The sequence below is a fragment of the Miscanthus floridulus genome, chromosome 9, assembly GCF_019320115.1.
Source record: "Miscanthus floridulus cultivar M001 chromosome 9, ASM1932011v1, whole genome shotgun sequence".
Classification (NCBI taxonomy): domain Eukaryota; kingdom Viridiplantae; phylum Streptophyta; class Magnoliopsida; order Poales; family Poaceae; genus Miscanthus; species Miscanthus floridulus.
Genome location: NC_089588.1, coordinates 19,227,992 through 19,253,733, shown reverse-complemented (window position 1 = coordinate 19,253,733; position 25,742 = coordinate 19,227,992). Strand labels below are relative to the sequence as shown.

The 25,742-nt window shown below is 47.5% G+C and overlaps 1 protein-coding gene, 1 long non-coding RNA gene and 1 pseudogene across 2 annotated transcripts; 2 read left to right on the top strand and 1 right to left on the bottom strand.

The window, feature by feature from the left end:
- The first annotated feature begins 9,881 nt into the window (after window positions 1-9,881).
- Window positions 9,882-10,613, top strand: LOC136479379 (secreted RxLR effector protein 161-like). The gene has a single exon (XM_066477262.1). It carries the CDS (start codon window positions 9,882-9,884, stop codon window positions 10,611-10,613), a length of 732 nt encoding a protein of 243 aa, XP_066333359.1.
- Window positions 10,614-13,765: 3,152 nt separating this feature from the next.
- LOC136481493 (uncharacterized) lies at window positions 13,766-17,069 on the top strand (annotated as a pseudogene).
- An 833-nt stretch (window positions 17,070-17,902) lies between these two features.
- Window positions 17,903-18,472, bottom strand: LOC136484173 (uncharacterized). The gene is made up of 3 exons (XR_010765780.1): window positions 18,368-18,472; window positions 18,177-18,261; window positions 17,903-18,093 (listed from the first exon to the last, which is right to left on the bottom strand). It is a non-coding gene; the product is annotated as an uncharacterized lncRNA (long non-coding RNA).
- Window positions 18,473-25,742: the final 7,270 nt, after the last annotated feature.

The window sequence follows — 25,742 nt, the reverse complement described above, 5'->3', positions numbered from 1 at the left end:
CTCTGAGTTCTTTCGAGCCTCCTGAAGAGTGGCATCCCTCTGCTTCTCGATCTCAACAGCCCGGGCATGAAGAGATTTTTCTTCATCCTGATGCGTTTGACGCTCAGCCTCCATCTTGGCCTAGAGGAGATCAAGATCAGCTTTCAGGGTGCTCATTTCTGAAGACAACTTTTTCTCGTTTTCAGACGAGAAAAAGAAGCTGGTATGATCATGAGAGAAGGACTAAGCAAAAAGATACAAAGAAAAACAAAGAATAAGGACCAAAGAAAAGCGAACATCTAAAGAAGGAACGATGAAAAAGCTTACCTGGAGCTTTTCTCCAAAAGAAGTTGCAAGGGATGACAAGTTTCCCCAGGCGGCAGTTAATTTCGATAGCCGATGAGTGGCATCGAACTGCTGCACCACATCATCAGCAAAGGGCGGACCACCGGAGGCAAGAGAAGGAGAAGGAGAGGCCGGCCGAGGCGAAGAAGGAACGACCAAAGCAACCTCTCGGGAAGCCAAGGTGAAAGGTCCTAATATGGCTAGAGGGGGGGTGAATAGCCTATTTAAAAATCTACAAATCAACTAGAGCAATTTGATTAGTGTGACAAATAGCGTAATGCAAACTTGCTCTAGCTCTACAAGGGTTGCAAGCCACCTATCCAACAATTCTAGTTGCAATGATTACTTAGGCACACAAACTTGCTATATAACTACTCACTACGAGCTCTCAACCTTGCTACTCTAAAGAGCTCAACTAGATGAATGATAGTAATAAAGCAAGCTCTCAATTCTAATTACACTAAAAAGCTTGTATTAACTAGTTTGCAAGAATATAAATAGGTGAGTAGGGTGATTATACCGATGTGTAGGGGATGAACCAATCACAAGACGAAGATTATGCCAATCACCAGGAGAATGCAAAAGACAAGAGACAGTCGATTTTCTCCCGAGGTTCACGTGCTTGCCAACACGCTACGTCCCCGTTGTGTCGACCAACACTTGGTGGTTCGGCGGCTAAGAGGTGTTTCACAAACCTTATCCACACGATAGGACACCGCAAGAACCGACCCACAAGTGAGGTATCTCAATGACACGAGCAATTTACTAGAGTTACCTTTCGGCGCTCCACCGAGGAAGGTACAACTCCCCTCACAATCACCGGAGATGGCCACGAACAATCACCAACTCGTGCCAATCCTCCACCGCTGCTCCAACCGTCTAGGTGGTGGCAATCACCAAGAGTAACAAGTGAAATCCGCAGCGCAACACGAATGCCAAGTGCCTCTAGATGCAATTACTCAAGCAATGCACTTGGATTCTCTCCCAATCTCACAAAGATGATGAATCAATGATGGAGATGAGTGGGAGGACTTTGGCTAAGCTCACAAGGTTGCTATGTCAATGAAAATGTGCAAGAGAGCTCCCTTGAGCCGGCCATGGGGCTATAAATAGAGCCCTAATCAAATAGAGCCGTTATACCTCTTCACTGGGCAAATCGCGCTCTGACCGGACGCTCCGGTCATACTGACCGGAGTCTAGACCCAGCGTCCGGTCCACAGATGTAAGCCACGTGTCATTCTAAGTTAAACTTGAGCCGCCAGATCACAACGGCTAATAACTGACCGGACGCTCCGGCAAAACTGACCGGACGTAGAATCCTCAGCGTCCGGTCGTTTCTAGTAAGCTCCCCGAGGCGTATTTCTTTGACCGGATGCGTTCGGTCCACCTTGACCGGACACAGACCAACGTCCGGTACAAAACCCTCGGTACTGTGTAGACCCGTCAGTTTGACCGGACGCACGCTGCCAGGGTCCGGTGCTTTCGGACCCAGCGTCCGGTCAGTTGACCGACGCTAGCGTCTTCGTGACCAACTCGTTTTCACTTCTAACTTCTTCACCCTTGCTCCAATGTGCCAACCATAAGAATTTGCATCTGACGCAATAGAAAATAGGCATTCCATTTTTCCCAAAAGCGCCGAATGGCTATACTGTTTTCTTCAAAGGATGGACGCAGTGCATCTAAGGCGGAAATCAACAGCACGGCAGGACAACATGGGGCAGAGAAGGCCGGCAGACATCTGTCTACCCAAGACCGATGTGATGCTAGATATGGTGTTGATCTGCACCGGACAGTCTCAAGACAGGCGACGAGAATCAACCCAGAACTGTCAGATGAAGGAACGAAGTCCACATCACAAGACTTCCTCCAACTACCGCCACGTACATCCTGGTACATTGCTGCCGTGGGATTAGCCTACCTCTAATCCTTATCATAAGACTTCCTCTAGCTACGACAAGACGCACAGGAACTACAAAACACGCCCGAGGGCTGCTCTACTTCACAAACTACCATGTTAATGATCACAAAGGTTTCAACAAAATGTTCAATGGATGAAAACAAGCACCCCGGGAGGGTATTTATAGATCAAAGGAGCGGTGCACATGGACTAGAAGTATCAACAAAATAACCCAACAAAGGACACAGTGAAAAGACAGGACTCAATAATGGAAGACTCAGGCGAGAGGGAACAGTACTCGAAGACGGGCATATTCGGAAGAATATACCGATATAGTACAACCCGTGAACAAAAGGCATTCACACTCAACCACCACCATACAACTACATCTGACAACAGCAGACTACCAAAGAATATGCCAAAACCCTGCTTCCGAGTTCTTCTTGAACAAAACAACCCGGATATATGCTCGGGGGCTGCAAAAGGAGAGGTATACAGTTCTATCGAACAACTTAGATTCAAGACCCTCCAACTTTTTGTTCCAAATAGCAAGAGGCTCGGGGGCTACACTCAGTGAGTGCACTTTTTTCTCTAAAAAAGCGCACATCACTCAGAATGCTTCTTCAAGACAGACGGCTTCAGGGACACAAGACAAAAAGAACCCGAACACAGCTAAATCAGAGCCCTTTTTTAAAGGAAGTCGGGGAGCCTTTCGACGAAGAACCAGGAAGGTTTCAAGAAAAGACCCTCAAGCTCTTTGTGCCAAACAGCAAGAGGCTCGGGGGCTACATCCAAATAGGAGTATTTTTTTCTTCAAAAAGGCACACACTACGCAAAGATCTCATGAAGCGCTACATGGTTTCAATCAAGAAAGCACTCGGATGACGCTTGTTCCTGCTCAACAAGACTTGAAGGAACAAGATGAGGCTTTCAGAACTCAACCATGAAGTGTTCGGGGGCTTGTCGGTGCGGGACCCCCAGGATACCCCGCAAGGAATGGAGAAGACCTAGTCTAATTAGGATTCTTCCCCTGTAATCTTAGTAGCAGTGTTACTCTGTAATCCTACTAGGAATTCTCATTGTAAACCGACTAGGACTCTGAGCTCCTGACTATATAAAGGAGGGCAAGGCTCCTTAGACCGGGAGTTCAACAGAACAAAGGTACAACACAACACTTCATAATTAATCCAACGCAAAACACCAACTGGACGTAGGGTTATTACTCGATCTACGATCGAGGGCCTGAACCAGGATAAATCGACTGTCTCTCACGTTTAACCATCGAGTTCTGCACACGCTAAAGTCCGAACATACTGTCCCGGGTACCCCGTGGCAGGCTATCGGTGGTCAAACATCGACAATACCATATAGTAATGCTATGTATATACAAGATTTATTTTTATGAAAATCCCGCGGCAACACACGGGGTATGCTTCTAGTACTCTTATAAAGCAAAACTTCACTAGCTATTTATCTCAACATGCAAGTTGTCCAAATAGGCAATGCACTATCACAGTAACACCACACTAGTTATTTATCTCAACATACAAGCTATCCAACTAAGCAATGCACTATCACATACAATTAAAATCCACTAGCACATGCAACTACAATGCCCACGTCAGCAAGACACATAAGTATTTTGTTGTCCACGTCATCATACCACGCAATCCACTAATCCGCAATTCCCGCGGCAACGCGTGGGGTATACTTCTAGTCTATAATATTAAAGAGGCAAAATTTCTCTTCACCTATATTTGGTCGGTATCCCCATAACTACAGGATAGTAGAGAGTTTCTTTCGTATGTATTTATATGACTCGTGCTCATACGAGTTAAAACAACTCACGTCTAGTGATGATCCATACATAATCAGATTCCAAGACATGCTGGATCTGTATCTCATCCGTGACTTGGACTCATGAGTCATGAGACAAGTTCATACGAGTTACGAGTTAGAACTGATCACGTATAGAGATGACACGACACGGAGTCTAATTCTAATACGTATCAGATTCTTGTTGCGGGCATGCATGTTTGCTAGCTAGTGTATACTCTCTCTGTGTGCCTAATATGGAATCGTCGTTAGCAGTTGCTAATGACGTGGATTAATCCTAATTGATCACTAAAATAAATCTTAACAGTCGCCAACGTAGGGGAAGGATACTAGTAAAGCAACACTGGAACAAGGATTCATGGTCCGACGGAAGTGATGCCGACTGCTGCCGAGTTGAACAGTCGGCGAGCGGTAGCCGTAGCCCGCCAAAGCGTCGACCAGCAATGCAGTAGACATTTTCGGCGCTCTGCTGTTGTAGTGCTGTCTATCGTGGCTAGCTGCTAAGCACCTGGGCGTGGAGCCGTGAGGCGCAGAAGACAGGAGGCAAAGAGTCGGGCATCCAGCACGACAGTAGACGGACAGACGGATTAGTGAACGAAGATGAAGCAATATCTCTTTTCCAGTTTCCGTGATGGCTTGTAGCTAGCGCAAAGCTAGGTTACAAATTAGTAGTGTGTTGGGCTGCTTAGTTAGCAAACTTTGTTTGATTGGACTGGGTGCATGACTTTGCGCTTGGGGGTGTGAAAGAGGCGAAAGTTTCTGTTAGCAAGATGATGACTGATGAGGCTCATGGCTTTCTGATTTTCAGGTGGATGCGGCCACACCCACAGTCAGCAACATGGCTCCGCCCCTGCATGACTGATGGAGGCTAAGATCATCATGTGCCTTCCGACAAGGCTGTACACATTTTTCTCCTTGATCAACAAGGCTAGGAGATCATTATTATTCTGCAACCAACGAGGCCGAACAAATCGACCCATCCTATGGCATTCCATCCTCTGAACAAAAGACATGGTATGTAATCCATTCTGCCAGGAGCATCTAAGAGATGCTTGTGCGGTTGTGCCTCGTTGCAAAATAGCTGGCTGGACATAGAACCTCCCAAATAACAGTGTATGCATGTGTGTCAAGAGGATCCTAGATTACACAAAATGATTAACTGTACGAGCTTGACAAATTTAGAATTCAACATTTGTGGAACGGACAACAAAAAAAACAGCTGTACGAGCCGGACAAATTTAGAATTCAACATGTGTGGAACGGACAACAAAAAAACAGGCCAAACAGCCAGCACAGCTTAAAACGGACTAACCACTTATTCTATATCCACCATGGAAAGAAAACAAAAAAGAAAGAAGAAGAAACACTATACACATTTACCGCTTCTTTAATTAGAAAGGCTATGTCTAAAGGTTGCTTTGATAAATGATAATGACTGAGAGGTCCTTCTAATGTGTTCCTTCTATTGCGTTCATTCCAAATGTATCAAAATCCCGTCTTAGAGTCTGACAGCCGATGATGATGTTCCTGTTAGAGTGTGCAACAGATCCGCCCCGGCTCGCTATACACACGAGCTAGCACCCTCTCATGCCCAGGTCCACCGGAACCGACAATATACTAAGGCCTTGAACCTAACTCAACTAAAAAGACTAGCCTGGTTGGTGAGGGCTGCCCCCGCCTTATATATATGCCGTGCTCCCCCACCACTGATTACCAATCTGATACTAAACCTAACGGTTTCCAACCTTTTTTTTGTAAATGGGCAATCCTTGCAGAGACGATTCACCGTTTTGTTAGTCGATATGCCACGATTTGCAAATCAGATCGACATTTAGGCTCTGCCTGGAACATGTTAGAATAAACTACTGCTTCCTTGTGTGAATACACAGTAAGGGAAGGCGGCGCCGAAAAGGCCCCATGCTATGATACTATAGCCGCTGCAGGTGCAGGCGCCGAACGGCTCACCTACAGCACTGTAGCCACATGCAGAGGCCGGCGCAGAGTTAGCCCTGTATGTTATCTAGTTACTGTTGCAGCATGTGCGCTGTACTATGACTAGATGGATAGAGTTATATAAATAGACTACCACGGTAACTCAGTAAAGAGAGTTCAGATTTACCATCTCCCATACAGGGCTACGGCCATGTCTTGTACTGTGTGTGTATGCTCTGTTCTCCCTCTTCTTCAACCTCTAGCCATAGTGTGTGGGGACGGACAACGCTTGTTCGTGGTTGGCTTAGCTAGTGGGTGCTCGGCAACACTAGCGGGTGCTCGATAAGACTGGTGAGTGGTTCACTCACCTGAGTCGGTGATCCTGTGGGCTAACAAGTGGTATCAGAGCCGTACAAGCACCGTCGCCAGACTAACCGCTGGCAATAACGGGCGGTTCGGAGATGGGCGACAGCAGTGGCACTGCTGTGGCTGCCCAGCCACGACCGGAGGTCGTTGTTCGCATGGTGCGGGAGGTCAGCGGCACTAGTTGACCGACGCTGACTCGCACCAACTATGGAGAGTGGTCGGTGACCATGAAGGTCAAGCTCAGAGCCCGACGGCTTTGGAATGCTATTGACAAGGGCACCGATAACGAGGAAGATGATATGTCAGCATTGGAGGCTATCCTCGCTGCTGTACCGGCGGAGTATAGGGAGCCGTTGGGGGCGAAGAGCTCGGCTAAGGAGGCGTGGGAGGCTATTGCGGCGATGCGCGTCGGTTCCGACCGCGCAAAGAAGGCGACGGCCCAGCTTCTGAAGCATGAGTACGCCAACCTCAAGTTCAAGCTATTTGTGGACATCCAGATCGCTCTCTCCATAGAGACGATGCTAGACTTGTCCACCCTCACCATTGAGGATGTGACATGCCATTTGTGGGCGGTGGATGAGCGCCTGGAGCAGGCGACAGCAACGAAGGACAGCGGCAAACTGCTGCTGACGGAAGAGGAGTGGGCGGCTCGGAGGAACTCCGGGAAGGCAGCCTCCTCTAGCCGCGGTGGCGATGGCAAGCGCCGCGGCAAGGCTTCTTCGGAGAAGAAGAAGCAGGTCGACCCCAACGCCTATTGGCGCTATGGGGAGATGGACCATTGGGCACGGGAGTGCCCAAATCGCAAGCAGGAGAAGAAGGCTGAAGCTTATCTGGCGCAATCTGACGATGAGGATGAGGCCACTATCTTGATGGCGATGTTCTGTGCACTGCACGACGTCGAGGCCGAGGAGAAGGAAGATGCGGCGATAGTGGAAGGACCTGGGAAGGTCCTGAAGACTGTCAACCTCGACGAACCATGTGCCCAAGTCCACCTCGGACGTGTGGGTACCGACCAGGAGCAGCGGTGGTATCTGGACTCTGGTGCCAGCAACCACACGACGGGCTCTAAGGAAACCTTCTCCGAGCTTGACGATGATGTTACCGGTACGGTAAAGTTTGGTGACGGCTCACGGGTGGTAATCCAAGGGCGTGGCACCATCATCTTTAGGTGCCAGAACAGGGAGCACCATGCGCTAATGGATGTATATTATATCCCGCAGCTGCATTCCAGCATCATCAGGATTGGTCAGCTAGATGAGCGCGATAGCGAGGTACTGATCAAGGACGGAGTCCTTAGGATCAGGGACTGGGAGCAGCGACTTCTTGCCAAGGTGAAGAGGTCCCTGGACTGGTTGAACCTGCTCGACCTGAAGGTAGAGCAGCCGGTGTGCCTGGCGGCAAGGCACATCGAGGAACCATGGATGTGGTATGCCCGGTTCGGACATCTCAGCTTCGACGTGCTTGGTTGGCTAGAGAAGATGGTCCGAGGGCTATCCCACATCAAGCATGGAGGCAAGCTGTGTGACAGCTGCCTGGCCGAGAAACAGAGGAGGCTACCATTCCCAAAGGCGGCCAAGTATCGCACGAAGGACGCTCTCAAGCACGTCCATGGTGACCTCTGCGGGCCGATCACGCTAGCTACAAACTACCATCAGTAGTACTTCCTCCTGCTCATGGATGATTGCAGTCGCTACATGTGGCTGCAACTCCTGACGAGCAAGGACGAAGCGGCGGCGGTGATCAAAAAGTTCAAGATGAGCGCGGAGGCTGAGAGCGGCAAGAAGCTCTACGTGCTGAGGACTGATCATGGTGGCAAATTCACTTCGGTGGAGTTCGCTGCGTAGTGCGTGGATCAGGGTGTGGTGTGACACCACACCACGCCATACTCGCCACAATAGAATGGCGCGGTGTAGAGGCAGAACCAGATGGTGGTCGGCATAGCCCAATCCATGATGAAGACCAAAGGCATGCCAGCAAGGTTCTAGGGTGAGACGGTGACCACGGTAGTGTTCATCCTCAACTGCTCTCCGACCAAGGCCCTTATGGGCAAGACGCCATTCGAAGCTTGGTATGGGCACAAGCCGAGCATGTCCTTCCTCCGGACATTCGGCTGCATCAGTCACGTCAGGAAGACGAAGCCGAATCTCACCAAACTAGAGGATAGGAGCACACCCATGGTGTTCCTAGGCTACCCGGAGGGTACCAAGGCGTATCGGCTCTACGCCCACACGGAGACAAGGTGCTTGTCTCGCGCGATGTTGTGTTCGACAAGAAGGCGGCTTGGGACTAGAGTAGTCCAAGCACAGGGGAAGGTGGCGGCTTCACCAGCACCTTCGTCGTCGAGCACCTGGTCATCCACGGTGGTGGAGATGTTGGGAAAGAGGTGCCGAGCACTTCGGGAGGAGTGCCGAGCACTCTAGCGGTAGAGCCAAGCACTCCTGGGGCAGTGCAGAGCACTTCAAGAGGGATGCCGAGCTCTCCTGGAGGAGTGCTAAGCACTCCTGGAGGCATGCCGAGCACGCTAGGAGTGATGCTGGGAGGTTCTGCAGTGGTGACGACCACTCTAGGATGGGTGCTGAGCACTCCCATAGAGGAGCCAAGAGGTCTTGCAGTGGTGCCGACCACTACAAGACTGAGGCTGGGGACTCCTACAGTGGTGCCGAGCACTACAGGAGAGTGACGAGTTGTCTAGAAGTAGTGTAGAGCACTGCAACCAGGGTGCCGAGCACTCCAGGTGCTGTGTCGAGCACTCCGACGGAACAGGAAACTCCATCGACGCCGATCGAGTTCACCTCACCTCCTGGTGACATCACTGAGTTCATGGATGCCTTCCACGAAGGTGAGGAGGTGCGGTTCCGCAGGCTGGACGACATCGTCGGTGGCATAGGACCCTCAGGACTAGCTGGTCGGCTGCTCAATGACGTAGAGCTACTGCTCGTCAGTGTAGAGGAACCACCCATGTTCGCGCTGGACGAGCGGGACGAAAACTAGCGATGGGCGATGCTAGAGGAGATGGAGGCGATCGAAGAAAATGAGACTTGGCAGCTCATCGATCTACTTGTAGGATGCCATCCGATCAGCCTAAAGTGGGTGTACAAGGTCAAGCGAGACGAGCTCGGTGCCATTGTAAAGCACAGGGTGCTCCGACTATGCAAGGCGCTCTACGGGCTGCGGTAGGCCCCACGAGCATGGAACACCAAGCTTGATGCCATGCTAGGCTAGCTTGGGTTTCAGCGGTGCGCAACCGAGCATGCGCTCTACACGCGGCGATGGGGGAAGGAGGAGCTCGTCGTCGGCGTGTATGTGGACAACTTGATCATCACCGGCGCGCACATAGAGGACAGCAACAGCTTCAAGCGCAAGATGGCGGCTCATTTTCAAATGAGCGATCTCGGCGCACTCTCCTACTACCTCGGCATCGAGGTGAGACAGGGGAAGGAGGGACTCACACTCGGTCAGAGCACGTATGCCTCCAAGCTGTTGGAGCGGAGCGGCATGGCTGAGTGCAAGCCATCCGTGACTCCGAATGGAGGAGCGACTGAAGCTAACGAAGGCCAGCACCACGGCGAAGGTGGATGCAACACTCTACCAGAGCATCGTCGGCAGTCTGCGCTACCTAGTCCACACGAGGCCAGATATTGCGTTCGCCATGGGCTACGTCAGTCGCTTCATGGAGGATCCCAGAGAGGATCACTGGGTTGCGATGAAGTGGCTACTGCGCTATGTCAAGGGGACGGTGGATCAAGGGATCATCTTTCCCAAGACCGGCGGGAGTAGGCTGCAGCTCACTGTGTTCAGCGATGCAGACATGGCGGGGGACATCGACGGACGACGGAGCACCTCTGGCATGCTCGTCTTCCTCGGGTCAGCCCTAATTTTATGGCTGTCGCTGAAACAGAAGGTAGTGGCGCTATCTACGTGCGAGGCAAAGTACATAGCAGCGCCCACAGCGGCGTGCCAAGTTGTGTGGCTACGCCGACTACTGGGCGAGCCGACCAGCGTGGAAGCTCACCCACCAGCACTGGTGGTGGACAACCAGCCCATCATCGCCCTCGCGAAGAATCTGGTTCTACACGACCGGAGCAAACACATCGACGTGAAGTTCTACTTCCTTAGGGATTGTGTTGATGGAGGGCAAATCGTCATCGAGTTCAACGAAACTGGTCGGCAACTCGTGGACGTCCTCACCAAGCCACTCAGACGTCTTCGACTCACGGAGCTGAAGGAGATGATCGGCATAGAGGGGTACAAGGGATAGCAGTAGGTTTAGGGGAAGAATTGTTAGAATAAACTACTGCTTCCTTGTATGAACACATAGCAAGGGAAGGCGGCGCCGAAAAGGCTTCCTGCTGTGATACTGTAGCCGCTGCAGGTGCAGGCGCCGAACGGCTCACCTGCAGCACTGTAGCCACATGCAGAGGCCGGCGCAGAGTCAGCCCTATATATTATCTAGTTACTGTTGCAGCATGTGCGCTGTACGAGGACTAGATGGATAGAGTTGTATAAATAGACTACCACGACAACTCAGTAAAGAGAGTTCAGATTTGTCATCTCCCATACAGGACTTCGGCCATCGCTGGTATCTTGTACTGTGTGTATGCTCTGTTCTTCCTCTTCTTCAACCTCTAGCCATAGTGTGTGGGGACGGACAACGCTTGTTCGTGATCGGCTTAGCTAGTGGGTGCTTGACAATACTAACGGGTGCTCGACAAGACTAATGAGTAGTTCACTCATCTAAACCGATGGTCCCGTAGGCTAACAAAACAAACCAACAACACAACTAACTCGAGTCAACAAGTCCACGCATGGTGGTCATTGGGGCTTTAAAACTTCTTACTTTATGACACGGGAGAAATCAATGACTTACCTCCCTTCGTTCTCCGCCGGCCTGACTGCAGCGTTCACATCTCGGAGATGCTTATTTATGCCAAGCTGCACTCCAAATTGCAATTAGAAATGCAGGCACGGCCCCAGGGGCCGATCCAGGGCCCGGGCTACCCGGGCTGTAGTCTGGGACGAGTCCATGTAGTCATTTTAATATATGTGGTGTTTAGCCTAAAAAGCTATGATATTAATTAGACAAAAGGAGACTTAGGAAGCAAGATCAGACTATTTTGAACGTGAATCAGCAGCTCAGCCCGGGACGTAGCTCCGTTCTGGATCCGCCCCTGCACGGCCCCACGGTAGCATGTACCTTGTGTCTGATTTGACAGCCTTTAGTTTAGGGATATTCATTCAGTACGTCGCAGAGGCGAGGCATCTTCCCCGGCGACTCGCCCAGAGTCAAGTTAATGACAGATTAGATACACTTTAGATATGTGGCTGTACTATATGGTAGGTTGTTGTATACTCCCTCCGTCCCAATTTATCTATCGTTTTCGGTATCCGTGCCACGACTTTGACTCAATTTGTACAAAATATGTGCAATATTTGTGTCGCCAAATAAATTTGTTAAAAAACTAGATTCAAAGATATTTCCAATAATACTAATTATGTATCATAAATAATAATATTTTTTAATATATATTTTGTTAAAGTTATTTTTCGGGAAGCGAGAACGACAGATATTCTGGGACGGAGGAAGTATTGTATATTATAGTTGCCATCCATTCTGCAACATGTCAGGATGGTGGTCATCATCACAGTTCATACATACAGATATTCCAAAGCAATAATATATAGGGAGTATTGGCAAGGCATGTGTAGATGAATATAAAACCTGCGCCTACACCTCAGTTATGTAAACTAGGCAAGCATCCAGCTCAGCTTGTACTACCTCATGATTTTTCTTGTTGGGGCCTTGAGGTAGCCCATGAAGAATACCACCCCTAGGTATTTCTAGGATAACTAACTAGTTAACATGCTATGGGTTTGCAAAGACTTTTAGAGGTTACCTTTGGTACGGATGGACCATCGGATGCTTCATAGGTTAGTCTCGGTAGGAGTTTTATGTTTCAGTTTTAAAGACTCTAATGTATTGGAAACAGTGTATACTAGTTTCATCCTCACTCTGATCATCTCTCTCTTCATTTATATTGGTACCATGTTAGTATATTTTCTAGGTAATAGGGGTCTGCCGTCGGAGATGTTCTTACCTTTTCTTAGATAAAGGGAAGTTTATTTCATCAAGCAAATAAAAAATACCCAGGTCTCAACATTGTGAGATGCTTGTGACCGTAAATTATTATAAAGTTTTACTATGTGGGTAGACTCCATTGTCCACATAGCATTCACACCCATCAGCCAAACAAAACACTGTGATATAAGAGCAGGTACAATAATGGGCTTATAGCCAATCTAGTTAGCATTTTTGCTGAGGTGGAGGAGAGAAGAGAGGAGAGAGAAGAGAGCTTGGCTCTTATTCAAGCACCAAGCTTGGCATGGATGCATAGGCATCTGTGGGCCCAAACAAAAGTGTATGTGAGGAGGAGTAAGAAAGAGAAAGTAAGACATGATACCATATAATAATAAAAAACTTTTTTATATACAAATAAGAGACAATTATTGTATGACTTACTCTAATAACTTGACTTATAGCCAAGCACTTGGCTCTATTATAGAGCTTGCTCTAAAGCAAAAGACACCACCCCCTTGGGGCCTTTGGGGATAGCCCATGAAGGACACCACCACCTTGGTATTTCTAGGCTAACTAACTAATAACTATTTAACCTTAGTTAAATGCGATGAGTTTGCAATTACTTTTTAAAGGTTACCTTCGGTACGGACCACAGGAGTAGGAGCTAACAAGAAGCTGCAGCTCAAGTAGAACTCCGCTTCCCCGAAGCACCCTTCCCGAAAGATTGAACATGGCGACCAAAGGTTCTATAGGAAGACCGGAACTTGCATTGGTCAATGACCATCTTGTTTTTAAATGATATGCATTCTTAACTTCTTTCATCCCACCCTTCCCGTAATTATAATCAGGGAACACCTTTACATGAGACGACGAGCAATAGTAAAAAATGAATATTTGATTCCACTAGTTTTTACGGGCCTATTTGGTAGGACTTCTACCCCAGCTTCAAAAAGCTGTTTTAAGCTTCTCGTATCAAACAGGCTGAGATTGTTTCTCCTAAAAGCTGTTTTCAGCTCCTCTTTTAGGCATAGTTTCCCAGGTGAAGTTGGTGAAGTTGAAAATACTAGCCTCTTCCATCTCTCTCTCTCTCTCTATTATCTTCTCTAAGAAGCTGTTTTATCAAACGTTTACAAAAAAAAACAGAATCAGCTCTATCAATAAAGTTGCTTTTAGAGTCAATGCCAACAAAAGCTGATAAGATGAGCTGTACCAAACAGGGTCTGTTGGAGATGTTTAGGGCTTATATACTATAATCACGCATGTGCCCCCTTATATATATCTGATCAGAGAGAGCTTGAGACACCATCGTGTCCTAGTTGAGGTTGCGATTGCAAATGGAGGATCCTGACACCATGCCGCAAGCCAAGCTTGCTACCACCGATGACACAACTCCCAACAACAGCCAAAATGCTCCTCCTACCAATCAGAATAAACAAGAAGTCACGTTGGAGCTCCAGAAGTACATCCTGCTGCTGGCCTCGCTGGTGGCCACGGTGACCTATGCTGCCGGGTTCAGCCCGCCGGGGGGCGTCTGGCAGGACACGGCTGCCGGGCACCTCGCCGGCGACCCCATCATCCGGGACACCCACCACAAGCGGTACGTGGCCTTCTTCTACTGCAACGCCACCGCGTTTGCCGCGTCGCTCGTGGTCATCGTCATCACCCTCACCCTCGCCTACCTGGACGACTACAAGGACAAGTACTCCGGCTCCAAGATCGTCGTCCAGTACATGAAGAGACAATGGATCGCCGTTCGGACGCTGCAGACGGCCATGGTGTTGGACCTGCTCAGCCTCATGGGAGCCTATGCCGCCGGCACCTGCCGGGACACGTTCACCACAGTCTACTCCTCGGTGCTGGTGGGCGTCGTCTTCGTCTACCTCGTTGGTCAAGTGGCGGTGGCCTCGTGCTCGTGCTTCACCGACACCGGCTCCGGCGGCGTGCCCAAAGGCCAAGTCGAAGGAAACCCCAACTCCGGTTCCGGCGGCGGCGTGCCCGAACCCGAAGCCGTCGAAAAAGAAGAAGAACGACAGAAGGCGAAAAAAGGTTTCCGCAAGGTCAAGGTCCTGATGGCGCTTGCTTCAGTGGCCAACAAGGTCGAACATGACAAGGCGAAAGAACGGTTCCGCTTCCGCAAGGTCCTGATGCTTCTCGCGACGTTCGCCGTGAGCATCACGTACTTGGCCGGGCTGAGCACGCCGGGGGGGTTCTGGGACAGCACTGGCGCCGGGCACCGCCCCGGCGACGCCATCCTCAAGGACCATCACAACACGCGCCTGGCCGTATTCTTCGGCTTCAACACCACGGCATTCGTCGCGTCACTGCTCAGCATCGTGGTGCTTCTGGACACGAAGCTCCGCCAGATCAATGCCTACAGGGTTCATCGTCGTCGCGCTCGTCAGCCTCATCGGCGCGTACAACGTCGGCAGCTGCAGGCAGACCGACACCACCGTCTACGTGTTCAGCCTCATCCCTGCTGTTCTGGTGTACATTTCGTTCCTCTACTTTGTCGCAGGCAGGACCAAACTGTTGCGAGAGCCATCATCACCATCAACACGAAATGGTCGCGAGAACACCAATGGCAGGTAGTATTCAGAGTTTGCCTCGATTTGGTACCGCTCGCTCTTCCTTTGCAAATCATTGGCATTCAGAACATTCAATATTGATTGCATTGCAGCTGAATTCTTTTAATTTTTCTCCTAATCAGGGTCAGGGAGGGTAAAACAGAGAAGGAGAAAGCAGCCGACAAGGCTCGCTCTCTTGTTCTGCTGCTCGCCACTCTGGCAGCGACGATCACCTACCAAGCGGGGTTAGACCCGCCGGGCGGCGTCTGGCAAGACAACAGTGGTGGCCACACCGCCGGTGACCCGATCCTCCTGACGACGAATGCTCGGCGGTACAAGGCTTTCTTCTACTGCAACTCGGTGTCGCTGGTGGCGTCCCTGGTCGCCATCGTGCTGGTCCAGAGCAAGTTTCTGCTCAAGCACCATGTGCTGGAGGCGGTCATGATACTGGACCTCTTCGGCCTCATCGGTGCATACGCGGCAGGGAGCTCCCGGGATGTGAACACATCCATCCATGCCATGGCATTGGCTGGCGCCGTCCTCGTCTACGTGGTCATCCACGTGATCTTCATAACGCTGGACGACGCCACACGCACAAGGAGCGAGAGTGACAAGAAAAAGGACAATGAGTTGGTGGAGAAGACGCGCAAGCGGCTGCTCCTCTTCGCCATCTTAGCGGCGACCATCACCTACCAAGCCGGCCTCACTCCTCCAGGAGGGTTCCTGCTCCAGGACGACCAGTCCGGGCACCACGCCGGTGACCCGGTCCTCTTGTACAACTTCCCGCGCCGCTACAAGGCCTTCTTCTACTGCAACTCGGTGAGCTTCATGCTGTCCATCGCCCTCATCCTCCTCCTCGTCAACCCCAACCTGTACAGGCCAGCCATATGGGCCCACGCGCTGTCCGTGTGCACGGGGGTAGGCTTGTTTGGCCTCATGGGCGCCTACGCTGCCGGAAGCACGCAGCATGTGAAGACATCCATCTACATATTCGTGTTGGTGGCAGTGGTCATTTTCTTCATAGTCCTACTGTTCCTGGTGTTTTGGTTCACGGGCTGCAGCAAAACTCCACAAGGAGCACCAATAGAGACCAACACACAAGACGAGGAGGACAACGACGACACCGACAAAAAGAAGAGCATGCATGCCAACCGCAAGTACCTCATGTTGCTAGGGATCCTTGTGGCAAGTGTCACCTACCAGGCCGGCCTAGAGCCGCCGGGCGGAGCTTGGCAGAACAGCAGTGGAGGGCACGAGGCCGGCGACCCGGTGATGCATGACAACAGGAGGCCCCGGTATCTGGCTTTCTTCTACAGCAACTCCACCTCGTTCATGGCGTCCGTCTCGGTCATGGTCATCCTGCTGCTCCTGCTCCTGGTACCACCAAAGCAGCTAGTTCGCAACGACCACTGGCACAAAAGGTGGCTTGTGGTGATGAACACAACAATTGTGCTGGACTTGCTTGGCCTCCTGGGTGCCTACGCAGCCGGCTCGAGCAGGCGGTGGAAGACATCTGTGTATGTGTTGCTGCTGGTCATAGCCGTGCTGGTCTACATGGCATTCCATCTCCTCCTGTCCTGCATCATCAGAAGGAGGAGGAGTCAGAGCGCCCAACCATTGCCTGCCGACTCATCAGTGAAACCCGAAGCAAATGCTACTTCTCTAGTCTAGTACTCTAGTGTTTGTATGTCCCTCGTGTATTTGAGCCTCACATATCAATACAGCCAGTCTATTTGTTCAAGAACAACCCCTTGCACAAATACCAAAGACTAGTGTTTTATTGCTACTCCTCCAGTTTTATTGAAACTAGAATGAAACAAAGCTTACCTCCATCTGCTGCAGTCCACGCAGACAATTCCATGCCAAGTCATTTTCCTCCACAAACATGCAATCCAAAATGCCAATAATCTAACCGGGGTCGTGTGCTAACATATTTCATGGACACACCAACCAGGAACTCTCAGTTGCCAGGTTGTCCAATCCTGACACCAATAAGGCAGCAACCTCCAGCACAACATATTTCACGCATCACAGCGTCATGACATGTTGCGCCATTGTTAAAAGCACTATTTTAGTCATGCATCTTGTGGAATCATTATACAAACTACATAGTTGGTGCATGATTGAAGCTCACTAGATCCAAAAGAACAGGACCAGACAAAATTCCCTATGTTTCTAGGTGTTAATTATTGTATGTTGGTGATGTTAAGATATTCACTATTACAGAATGTTACTGTAGGGGTGGCTCTAGAGCCTCTGTAGGGGCGGCTGCGCCAGCCGCCCTTCCCAGGGTGTTCCTACAGAGGGTGCCTCTGTAGGGGCGGTTTTCTAACCGCCCCTGCAGTGCCCTCTGTAGGGGCGGCTGGTGTTTTTAGCCGCCCCTACAGTTACCTCTGTAAGAGCGGCTGGTAATATCAGCCGCCCCTGTAGTGGACTTCTGTAAGGACGGCTGTATCATCAGCTGCCCCTGCTGTGTGTATTTGTAAGGGCGGTTCAATCAAGAACCGCCCCTACAGTGGATTTTCCAGCAAAAAAAAATAATTCAAATTCAAATCTGACCGCCACAAATATACATATATACATCCACAAACACAAGACCATCATCACAAATCATAATTCACAAAAGTCTATCATTACAACATAGTCCATTACGAAGTCCATCATTATAACAAAGTCCAAACCGTTCCAAAGTCTGATCCAAATCATACCACAAGTCCACATTGTCATCAACGACCTAGGGCTAACCTATCAGTCTCCCGAAGGTGTTGATACAGAGAATTACTACCTAAGTCGGAAAAAAGATGATGGTAAGTGCCTTTATGATACACAATCTTGTCCATTATAAAGTTGCAAAGGTCGCCGACCATCTCTAAGAGCTCGTCATCCTTGTATGGGTTTCTTCTTGTGTCTTTATCTTTCTCCAACTATAAGAGAACAAGTTTAGGTTTACTATATCACAACATATGCGAACTTTTCATACTACGAGCGAAGAGGTTCAAACTTACCAGATTGGGGTTTCTGTTGTAGCCACCGATGGTACTCATTATAATACATGTGTAGTATCCATAATGTAGACTCCTAGGCTTCTGCTTGGGGCACTGTGTGTTTTGCATATGGAGACGTTAAGTAATGCTATTGACAGACACGTAATATATGGAGTACCAAAGTAAATGACACTTACCGCACATAGAGTTTTGACATACAACTTTTCCTTCCTATTTGGATGATGCCTCCCCTTATGTTCCTGGACATAGTGCCTGAATGCCCTGTTTCAATGGTTTTAGCAAATGCAACTTGTTAGTATCCCACATTGAACCTTACAAGTATGTATACAAACATAGTAGCTAAAATGAGGATTGTCAATATATATACGTCTTGACAATCGTTATGAAGTCTTTGTATGTCTCGACTGGGAAATCCGCTGAATCAAAGACCCATGCCATGCTATGTGAGAGTCAGACGCCTATGCAAATCCAGTGATCGCTGCATGAATTTAGTCATAGAAGGAACACATAAGCTCTTTTGCATCGAACAAAGTAATTTGAACAAAGCTAAGTATACAGTCGAACTTACTTGAAGTGGTATGGTATCCATATATCATCGTGTTGTTGGAGATTTTTAAAACATAGGGCAATGTATGCCGCAACCTTGAGGGACTCTTCCAATATTATCTTGTTCCTAATGTCCTCTTTCTTCTTAAGTGTCTTTCCAGCTCCTAGTTCTTTGAAATCTAGTTTCCACTCTTTAGGGTAATTAAAATTTGTTGATGCTATAGGTGAAGGGTCTATATACCCGTGTTTTAGAGCTGGCCTCTTTTTCACAAAGTCCGCTTGCATTCTACAAATCACAGCGCATATTAGTTACAACAAAATTAAAAGATTACATTCATATCATATCGAGAGGGCAAGGACTTACAGGCACCATATGCGAATCAGATTCATTTCCATTCATCCGAGGTGGAAGCATGCCTGGATATCCTTAAACTCAACGGCAATTTGCCCACCTGGGGCTCCAAATGTGCCAGCAGGGATCCATGCTTGTAAGATTTCTAGTTCTGTTATCTGAGCACGCAAGTACCAATCATGGAACTTTCTCATTCCACGTGGCAAGCATTGTAGGACTCGGTTTGGTAGGAAGTTCTTGCCTTTTTATATTTATCCGGGCAATCATCTGACCATTTGAGGTTATCAACAGCTGGATACTTGTTAAACCCTTTGTGCAGTTTGCTAGTGGTGCCCTCCTCAGAAGCTGGTGCTCTGAATTCTTTTACTTGGTTCTTAGGCTTGAACTGGTCATGAGCCATCCACTTGTGCACTGATGAGACGTCATTAATGCCCACATACGATGGCCTTATCTTGATTGGGATTTTGTTTCGAGCTTCCCATTCGGGCATGTCCTTGTCAACTTGTGCATCACCTGCTCTAGGGGCCACTTGTTCTTCATGTATCGGCTGTTCACGAGGCAATTGCTGTTCATGAGACACTTGTTGTTCATGTATCGGCTGCGCTTGTTGATAAGAATGTTGCATCTCATCATGCCTTTGCTCGGTACGAGCTAGAGAAGGACGTGGCATGTCATCATGCCCATGCTCGATACGAGGTGGAGAAGGATGTGGCATGTCATCATGCCCTTGCTCGGTACGAGGTGGAGAAGTCTCTAGCGTGTGGTGGTCATGGTCATGGTCCGGTGAGTATACCTCCCCATCCTCGATGGGTTGCTCCCGAGGATGAACTTCAGTCGGAGTTGGCGAAGACTCGGTCAATACAATATCCCGTCTATGCCAGAGGATGAACTGGTTCATGACATCTCCGAGTAACACGAGCCCCTCAGGAGTAGGGTGTTCTATCTTCCAAGTCATGAACTCGGGCTTCACGGTATGCACCTCGACCCGAGTGTAATCCTACGGAATGTCCCTATTGTGCCACGTGCCGCCTGGAGGATGTGCCACGCCCGTTGCCACCTCAATGATCATGTTTTGCCTGCCCATCGGAACCACCAATTTACAACTGGTTGGCGCCCGTATGCGATCGACAGGGGTTCCGGTTGCATTGGAACCTTGACTGCTGGGAACATCCGAAGGGCTGCCAACTACCACCAGTTCTCTGGGCGGCCCCATTGGTGTCTATGGCTCCATCGTAGATAGTCCTTTCTCCACCAACATCTTTTCAACTAGAGCCTTCACTTGGCGCTCAAGATTAGACTCTCGGTCTCTGCCATGTTTCTTGTACATGTGCCTCTCCTCTATGAATCCGTGCTTCTAGGACATCCTCTTCCCTAGCCCCCTGGTGCGTCCTGTGTGCTCGGGGTTTCCCAAGGCAACGGTAAGCTCGTCCCTCTCTCTGGAAGGGTTGAATGCGCCCTTCTCCTTGTCTTCAGCAAGTTTCAGTATTTTTGATACTACCTCTCCGGTCTCTGGCTTATCAAGCTTGAGGCTACTACCGGATGAATCGACACTCCTCGCGTATATCCACTATTTAAGGCGTGGCTTCAACTTTGGCACTTTCGTATTCCTGGCAGCTTCGGCCTCTGCGTCCATCTTCCTAAAGACCTCTTGCTTGCCAGCGTAGCCACTAGGGCCTAGACGAGGGTAGTGTTGGTTCTTCTTTGCCTGCTTGCTGTTACGGGCACTGAGGGACAATGATGCCTCTGAAGTCTTCTCAGCCACGAGCTCCTCCCATTGACTAGGAGTTATGTTGCCATACTCGTGGAAAGGAGTTAACTTCTGTTGGATAAAGTTCTTGTTCAGTTCTAACCGCCAACGTCGGAAGCTCTGCCCCATTATCTTAAAAGCATTTTGTTGTACCAACTCGTGTGTTCCCTCCGGAAACCTAAAGTTCTACTTCAGCTTCTCCCATAGGTCTACCTTTTGGCTCATAGGTACTAGATTCTAGCTACGGATAGCTGGGTTCAACTTATCTCTAACTACAAACCTGATGTGATTATGGAATTTTGCCCTGTATGTATATGGCTCAAAGATCTGCCCATCTAGTCCGACCTCCGTTATCACATAGCATGCCTTGTCATGATATTGGTTTGGCTTTCTAATCCCCCTCATTTCCTCTTTGGCTGGGCAGTCTCAGTCATGGTTGTGTCCTGAGGTTGTGGAGTGGAGGCCTCATTGTGAGTACATATGGCTCCTTCCTCTGATCTCCTTTGCCCCGCTACGTATTGTCCAGCAAGACGAGCCAGAGGCCGACGTCATCTTTTCAGAGGTTGAGTAGGGATGACATGTGTATCCGACAGGTCAAAAGTGTTAGCAGAGGTAACATAAAGCCATAGCATTAGCTAAATTTACAAGCTACTAAGGCTTTAATCATACCTCATCGTTTGGATTAAAATCCTTATCCAACTCGTCCTCCGTCTAGGTTCTTGTGGGAAAGGATCCTCGGGACTTACATATCCCCCTGATGAGGTGTCGTCATCATCTCCTTCTTCGCCTTGGGCATCCTCTCCGCCTTCTCTTCCCTGGGCTCCCCCCACTAGATCATCATCATCGACAAGGTCCTCCTGAGTAAGCATCACTTCTAGACCCTTTTCTAACTCATTATCGAACTGCTCTTGAGTAAGCTGGTCATCTAGTTCTTGCTCTCCATGGGATGGCTGCTCATCATTCACGGGGCATCGGGATGCACTCTTTGATGTTTGTGACATTTCGTGCCTTATTCTAAGATATGCAAGAAAAAAAGTAGTATAAGTAGTAGAAGTAGTAGTACTAGTAGTACAAGTAGTAGTACTAGTACTACAAGTAGTAGTAGTACTACTAGTACTAGTGGTAGAAGTAGTAGTACTAGTAGTACAAGTAGTAGTACTACTACTAGTAGTAGTAGTAGTAGTAGTAGTAGTAGTAGTAGTAGTAGTAGTAGTAGTAGTAGTAGTAGTAGTAGTAGTAGTAGTAGTAGTAGTAGTAGTAGTAGTAGAGTAGTAGTAGTAGTAGTAGTAGTAGTAGTAGTAGTAGTAGTAGTAGTAGTAGTACTTGTAGTAGTACTGGTAGTACCAGTCAATCATTTGATGAATGAGAAATAGGTAAACTTACTTAAGGCACATCTGCTAGTGATTAAACGTCAACTACACAAGGTGATAATGTGGACCTGTTTGCTGATATCATCCTCCATTGTGGATGGCTTTTGTTATTATGATTAACTATAGAGTGCAGTTAACACTCACTTTTGATAGGTAATGTGATGTGACACTTGTGAGTAATGCTGTGTAGATCACTATAATAACATGCATATGCTACTGTGACCAAGAAAAATACGTTATTAGATTCTCCATGTGCTAGGTCCATTGCAAGCATGTGGTATCCCATGGCAAGGTAATCATGATTAGCTTCTAATGACAGTCGACTAACATGGTGAAGAGGTCTACTGTAGTCCTAGGGGAATGTTTCAAAACTGGACATGAAGTTGTGAACTGCAAATTTTCGCTGTTTCTTGTCTACTGTAGTCCTAGTGATGCCAACTACTGCCTGCAAAATCCATTTACAATAGGTTCTCCATATGACAGTAAATGGGCGACATGAGACATCATTTGCCTATAGAGAGGTGAACTTTTGCAAAACAATAATACTGCATACTTCACTTTTTGTGAGTAATTGAGTGTTACATGATTGTGAAAGCTATTAGGTTTTTTATAGAGGTCGGAGCCATGGTTGGTAGCAGAAGTCAAGGTTTTTGGTGATTTGGAGCTCTTGTCATTCTTGGCTAATGGGTTACCAGTTTCAGGAGATATAGACATGGCTAGTGTTGTGGTTTTGAAGGCCCCACCTCTGAACAGGGACTGGTTTGGAAGTGAGTCCCATGTTTAGAATAGAAGTAGTAGAGAACATAATGTCGCAACCTGTTCTTTTTGCCTATATTTTGTTTGGAAGCCAGTCAATCAAAATGCACAGAAAGAACAAAGATAACAAGAAACCAATAATTGTCTCTACTGCTAGTCAGATTCCAACCACAATACACATGATTGTCTACCTTATCAGTCTCGATCACAAGTCATTAATACTGACATAAGTAGTAATGGTTATGTTATAATGGAACTCATATGATGCTCTGAACCAACTTTAGAACACATTAAAATAGGAACAGTCAAGAAACATGTTATGAAGGAAACAAACAATCGCATAGTTAAAGACTCAAAAACGGGCAGTGAAGCGGCTATAAAATTTGAGGACATATGCAAATCTAGAAAAGGATTTATGAGAAATTAACAGTAGACAATGGGGATAACTCATACAAGATCATGTGAAGAAATTACAAATAATAATAACAAAAGAAGCAAGTTTGTTTACCTCTAGATGGAAACAATTCAAAAAGAGGGGAATCCCAACGATTACGCCTCTCTGGCTTCTCAAATCTCCTTACAAGATCTTCAAATCTATCATCATTGAAGAAAAAGCCAATGAGAGGGCAATTGTAACTGATAGTTGACAGAGCAGTGCTTGAATAGAAAAGGCACAGTTGTGTTATTATTCCGACAACCCCAAAATTCAATACAGTAACTGAACTACTAAAGATTTATAACCTATGAAATACAAGTTTGTTTAAAATAAGAATGCCAACATCTGAACCCATTAGTGTTTTGAGTCAATGAGCTCCATACAGATTAGATCTGACTTACATATTACTTACATATCCCTACAATGGTCCACTTCTGTATCATAAAAAAGCTGAAACATAAAAGAGGAAGTATAAAAGAAATCACTTTCTAATGGATGATTTACTGTTCTGAACTGTTCAAAGCAAAATAAAGTTTCCATTATTTCCTATAGATGCTCTTGACAAAAGGATCATGCAGGACATAGTCATGAGTTCCCATTTGTCCTACTTGTTGAATTAAAAGAACTTTTGTAACTTTGTTTAGGTGAGGCTGTATCTTGTAAGTTTACTTAGTTAATCCTTTGATAGATACCAAGAATAGCCTAAAAAGGTAGCTCATCAAGCAAACAATATTACCAGTCACAGACTAAGCAGCCAACAGCTATATTTTCTGACTTTCTATAATTTTATTTACCTTGTTTTTTTTTGGGCAGAACGAGTTAGCTAGACGGGATGACAAGCTCATCTCCTCTGGCAAATGGTTGAAAACACCCTTTTTCTGAATTACTGTTACTCGACAGGACTCTCTCCTATGATTTGGCATCCTCTTACAATCTCTCATTCTCTCTAGTGGTGCCTTCTGGACCTCACACGACACTCTCAAGAAAAGCAGACATTAGGAAGGTTAGATGCTAAGCAAGCATGCGATTAGGAAAAGAAAGTGCCCGTCTGAGGATGACTCCTTAGCGAGAATACTATAGTCGCCACGAGACAGATCTTGGCAGGCATAACAGGAAGGAGAAAGGGATTATTGTAGGGAGCTAACACGCTGCAAAGTGCAGTTCCAAGCTATTGTTAAAAAGCTACTGTTTACCTAAAACCAAAGAAAGGGGCGAAAACTAGAAGACTAGTACTACATAGTTGTACATGTACTTTTATAGTGTGTTTCTTAAACTTGTCATCAAACATCACTAAAAGACCATTTTCATTTTCAACTGTGTGTTTCTTAAACTTGTCATCAAAACTAGAAGACTAGTACTACATAGTTGTACATGTACTTTTATAGTTAGGAGTATGTATTTACCACTTTAGGTTTGGTAGAGCTTTCTTTCTTTGTGGAAGCTGATTATCTGACTGAAAATGTTTCTCTAGGATAAACTCTCTCTATATATATATAGTGATAAGAAAAAGCTTCTTTTTTTTAGCTCGGAGCTCTCTAATTCATTTTATATAGAACTAATCCACAGAATCAGCATATCACGGTAAAAAATTACGGACAAACAGGCCTTGAGCAAACATAACTCAAATGCAAACATAACTGACCTAGTGCAATGCAAAGTGCAATAACTCAAATGACAATTTTTAGATAATGGATGACTTGTAACCCTTGTGTAAGCTGCAAAGGTCACAGTGTGGTTTCAAAATTAAATAAGCATTAACTGTCAGGATAGAACACTATGGCTGAGAACTAACTTCTTGTCCCTAGGGGGCACGACCAAGCAAGGTTAGCAATGCAGACAACTTGTAAGACCCATGTAAACCACCCAGACCAATCAGCTCATGCACCAAATTCATTTTTTGGATGTTCTCAAGAAAAGATGAACACAAATTTATAAAAATTCCACTACTTTCCTAGCTGCATATCTACTTCAAATAGATTGGTTGCATTTTATCTGGGCAATGCCCAGTCCTTAGGTACAGCTTGTCAGTTGGCACTAGAATACACATGAGAAAAACATGAAAAGTTGAAGTCCAACGTATGTACTCTGTTCCTCAACAGGTGTAAGGTAATCCAAACACAGAATTGATGTTTATGTTCAGTTTCAACTCTAGATGGTCCCAATTCATGCACCGCCAAATATGGTATCATTCAGCACTTGGAAGTTAAGCCCCTGAGTCACAGACTCAAAGAAACAAACATTGCACAACATCCCCTACATATAGACCCCAAAAGAAAAGAACCAGCAAAGGCAATTAGATGATCGATCAATAAAAACTGTACCATCCACCTCATTGGCGACCCTGGAATGTAGTATTACACCGGCATATGCCATGCTATGTCGATGACAATGCCCAGAGCCCCAGAATACATGATCAAACAAGAAAATAAAAATGGAAACGAGAACCTGCTCGGATGTACCCTCGACTCGCAAGACCTCCACCAGGTCGTCGTTCGCCCGTTGTCGCCTGCCGTCGTCGCTTCCAAACACGTGGAT

What these genes read in the sequence shown, in the direction of transcription:
- LOC136479379 (XM_066477262.1), top strand. Translation starts at nt 9,882, where the DNA reads ATGGAGGAGCGACTGAAGCTAACGAAGGCCAGCACCACGGCGAAGGTG.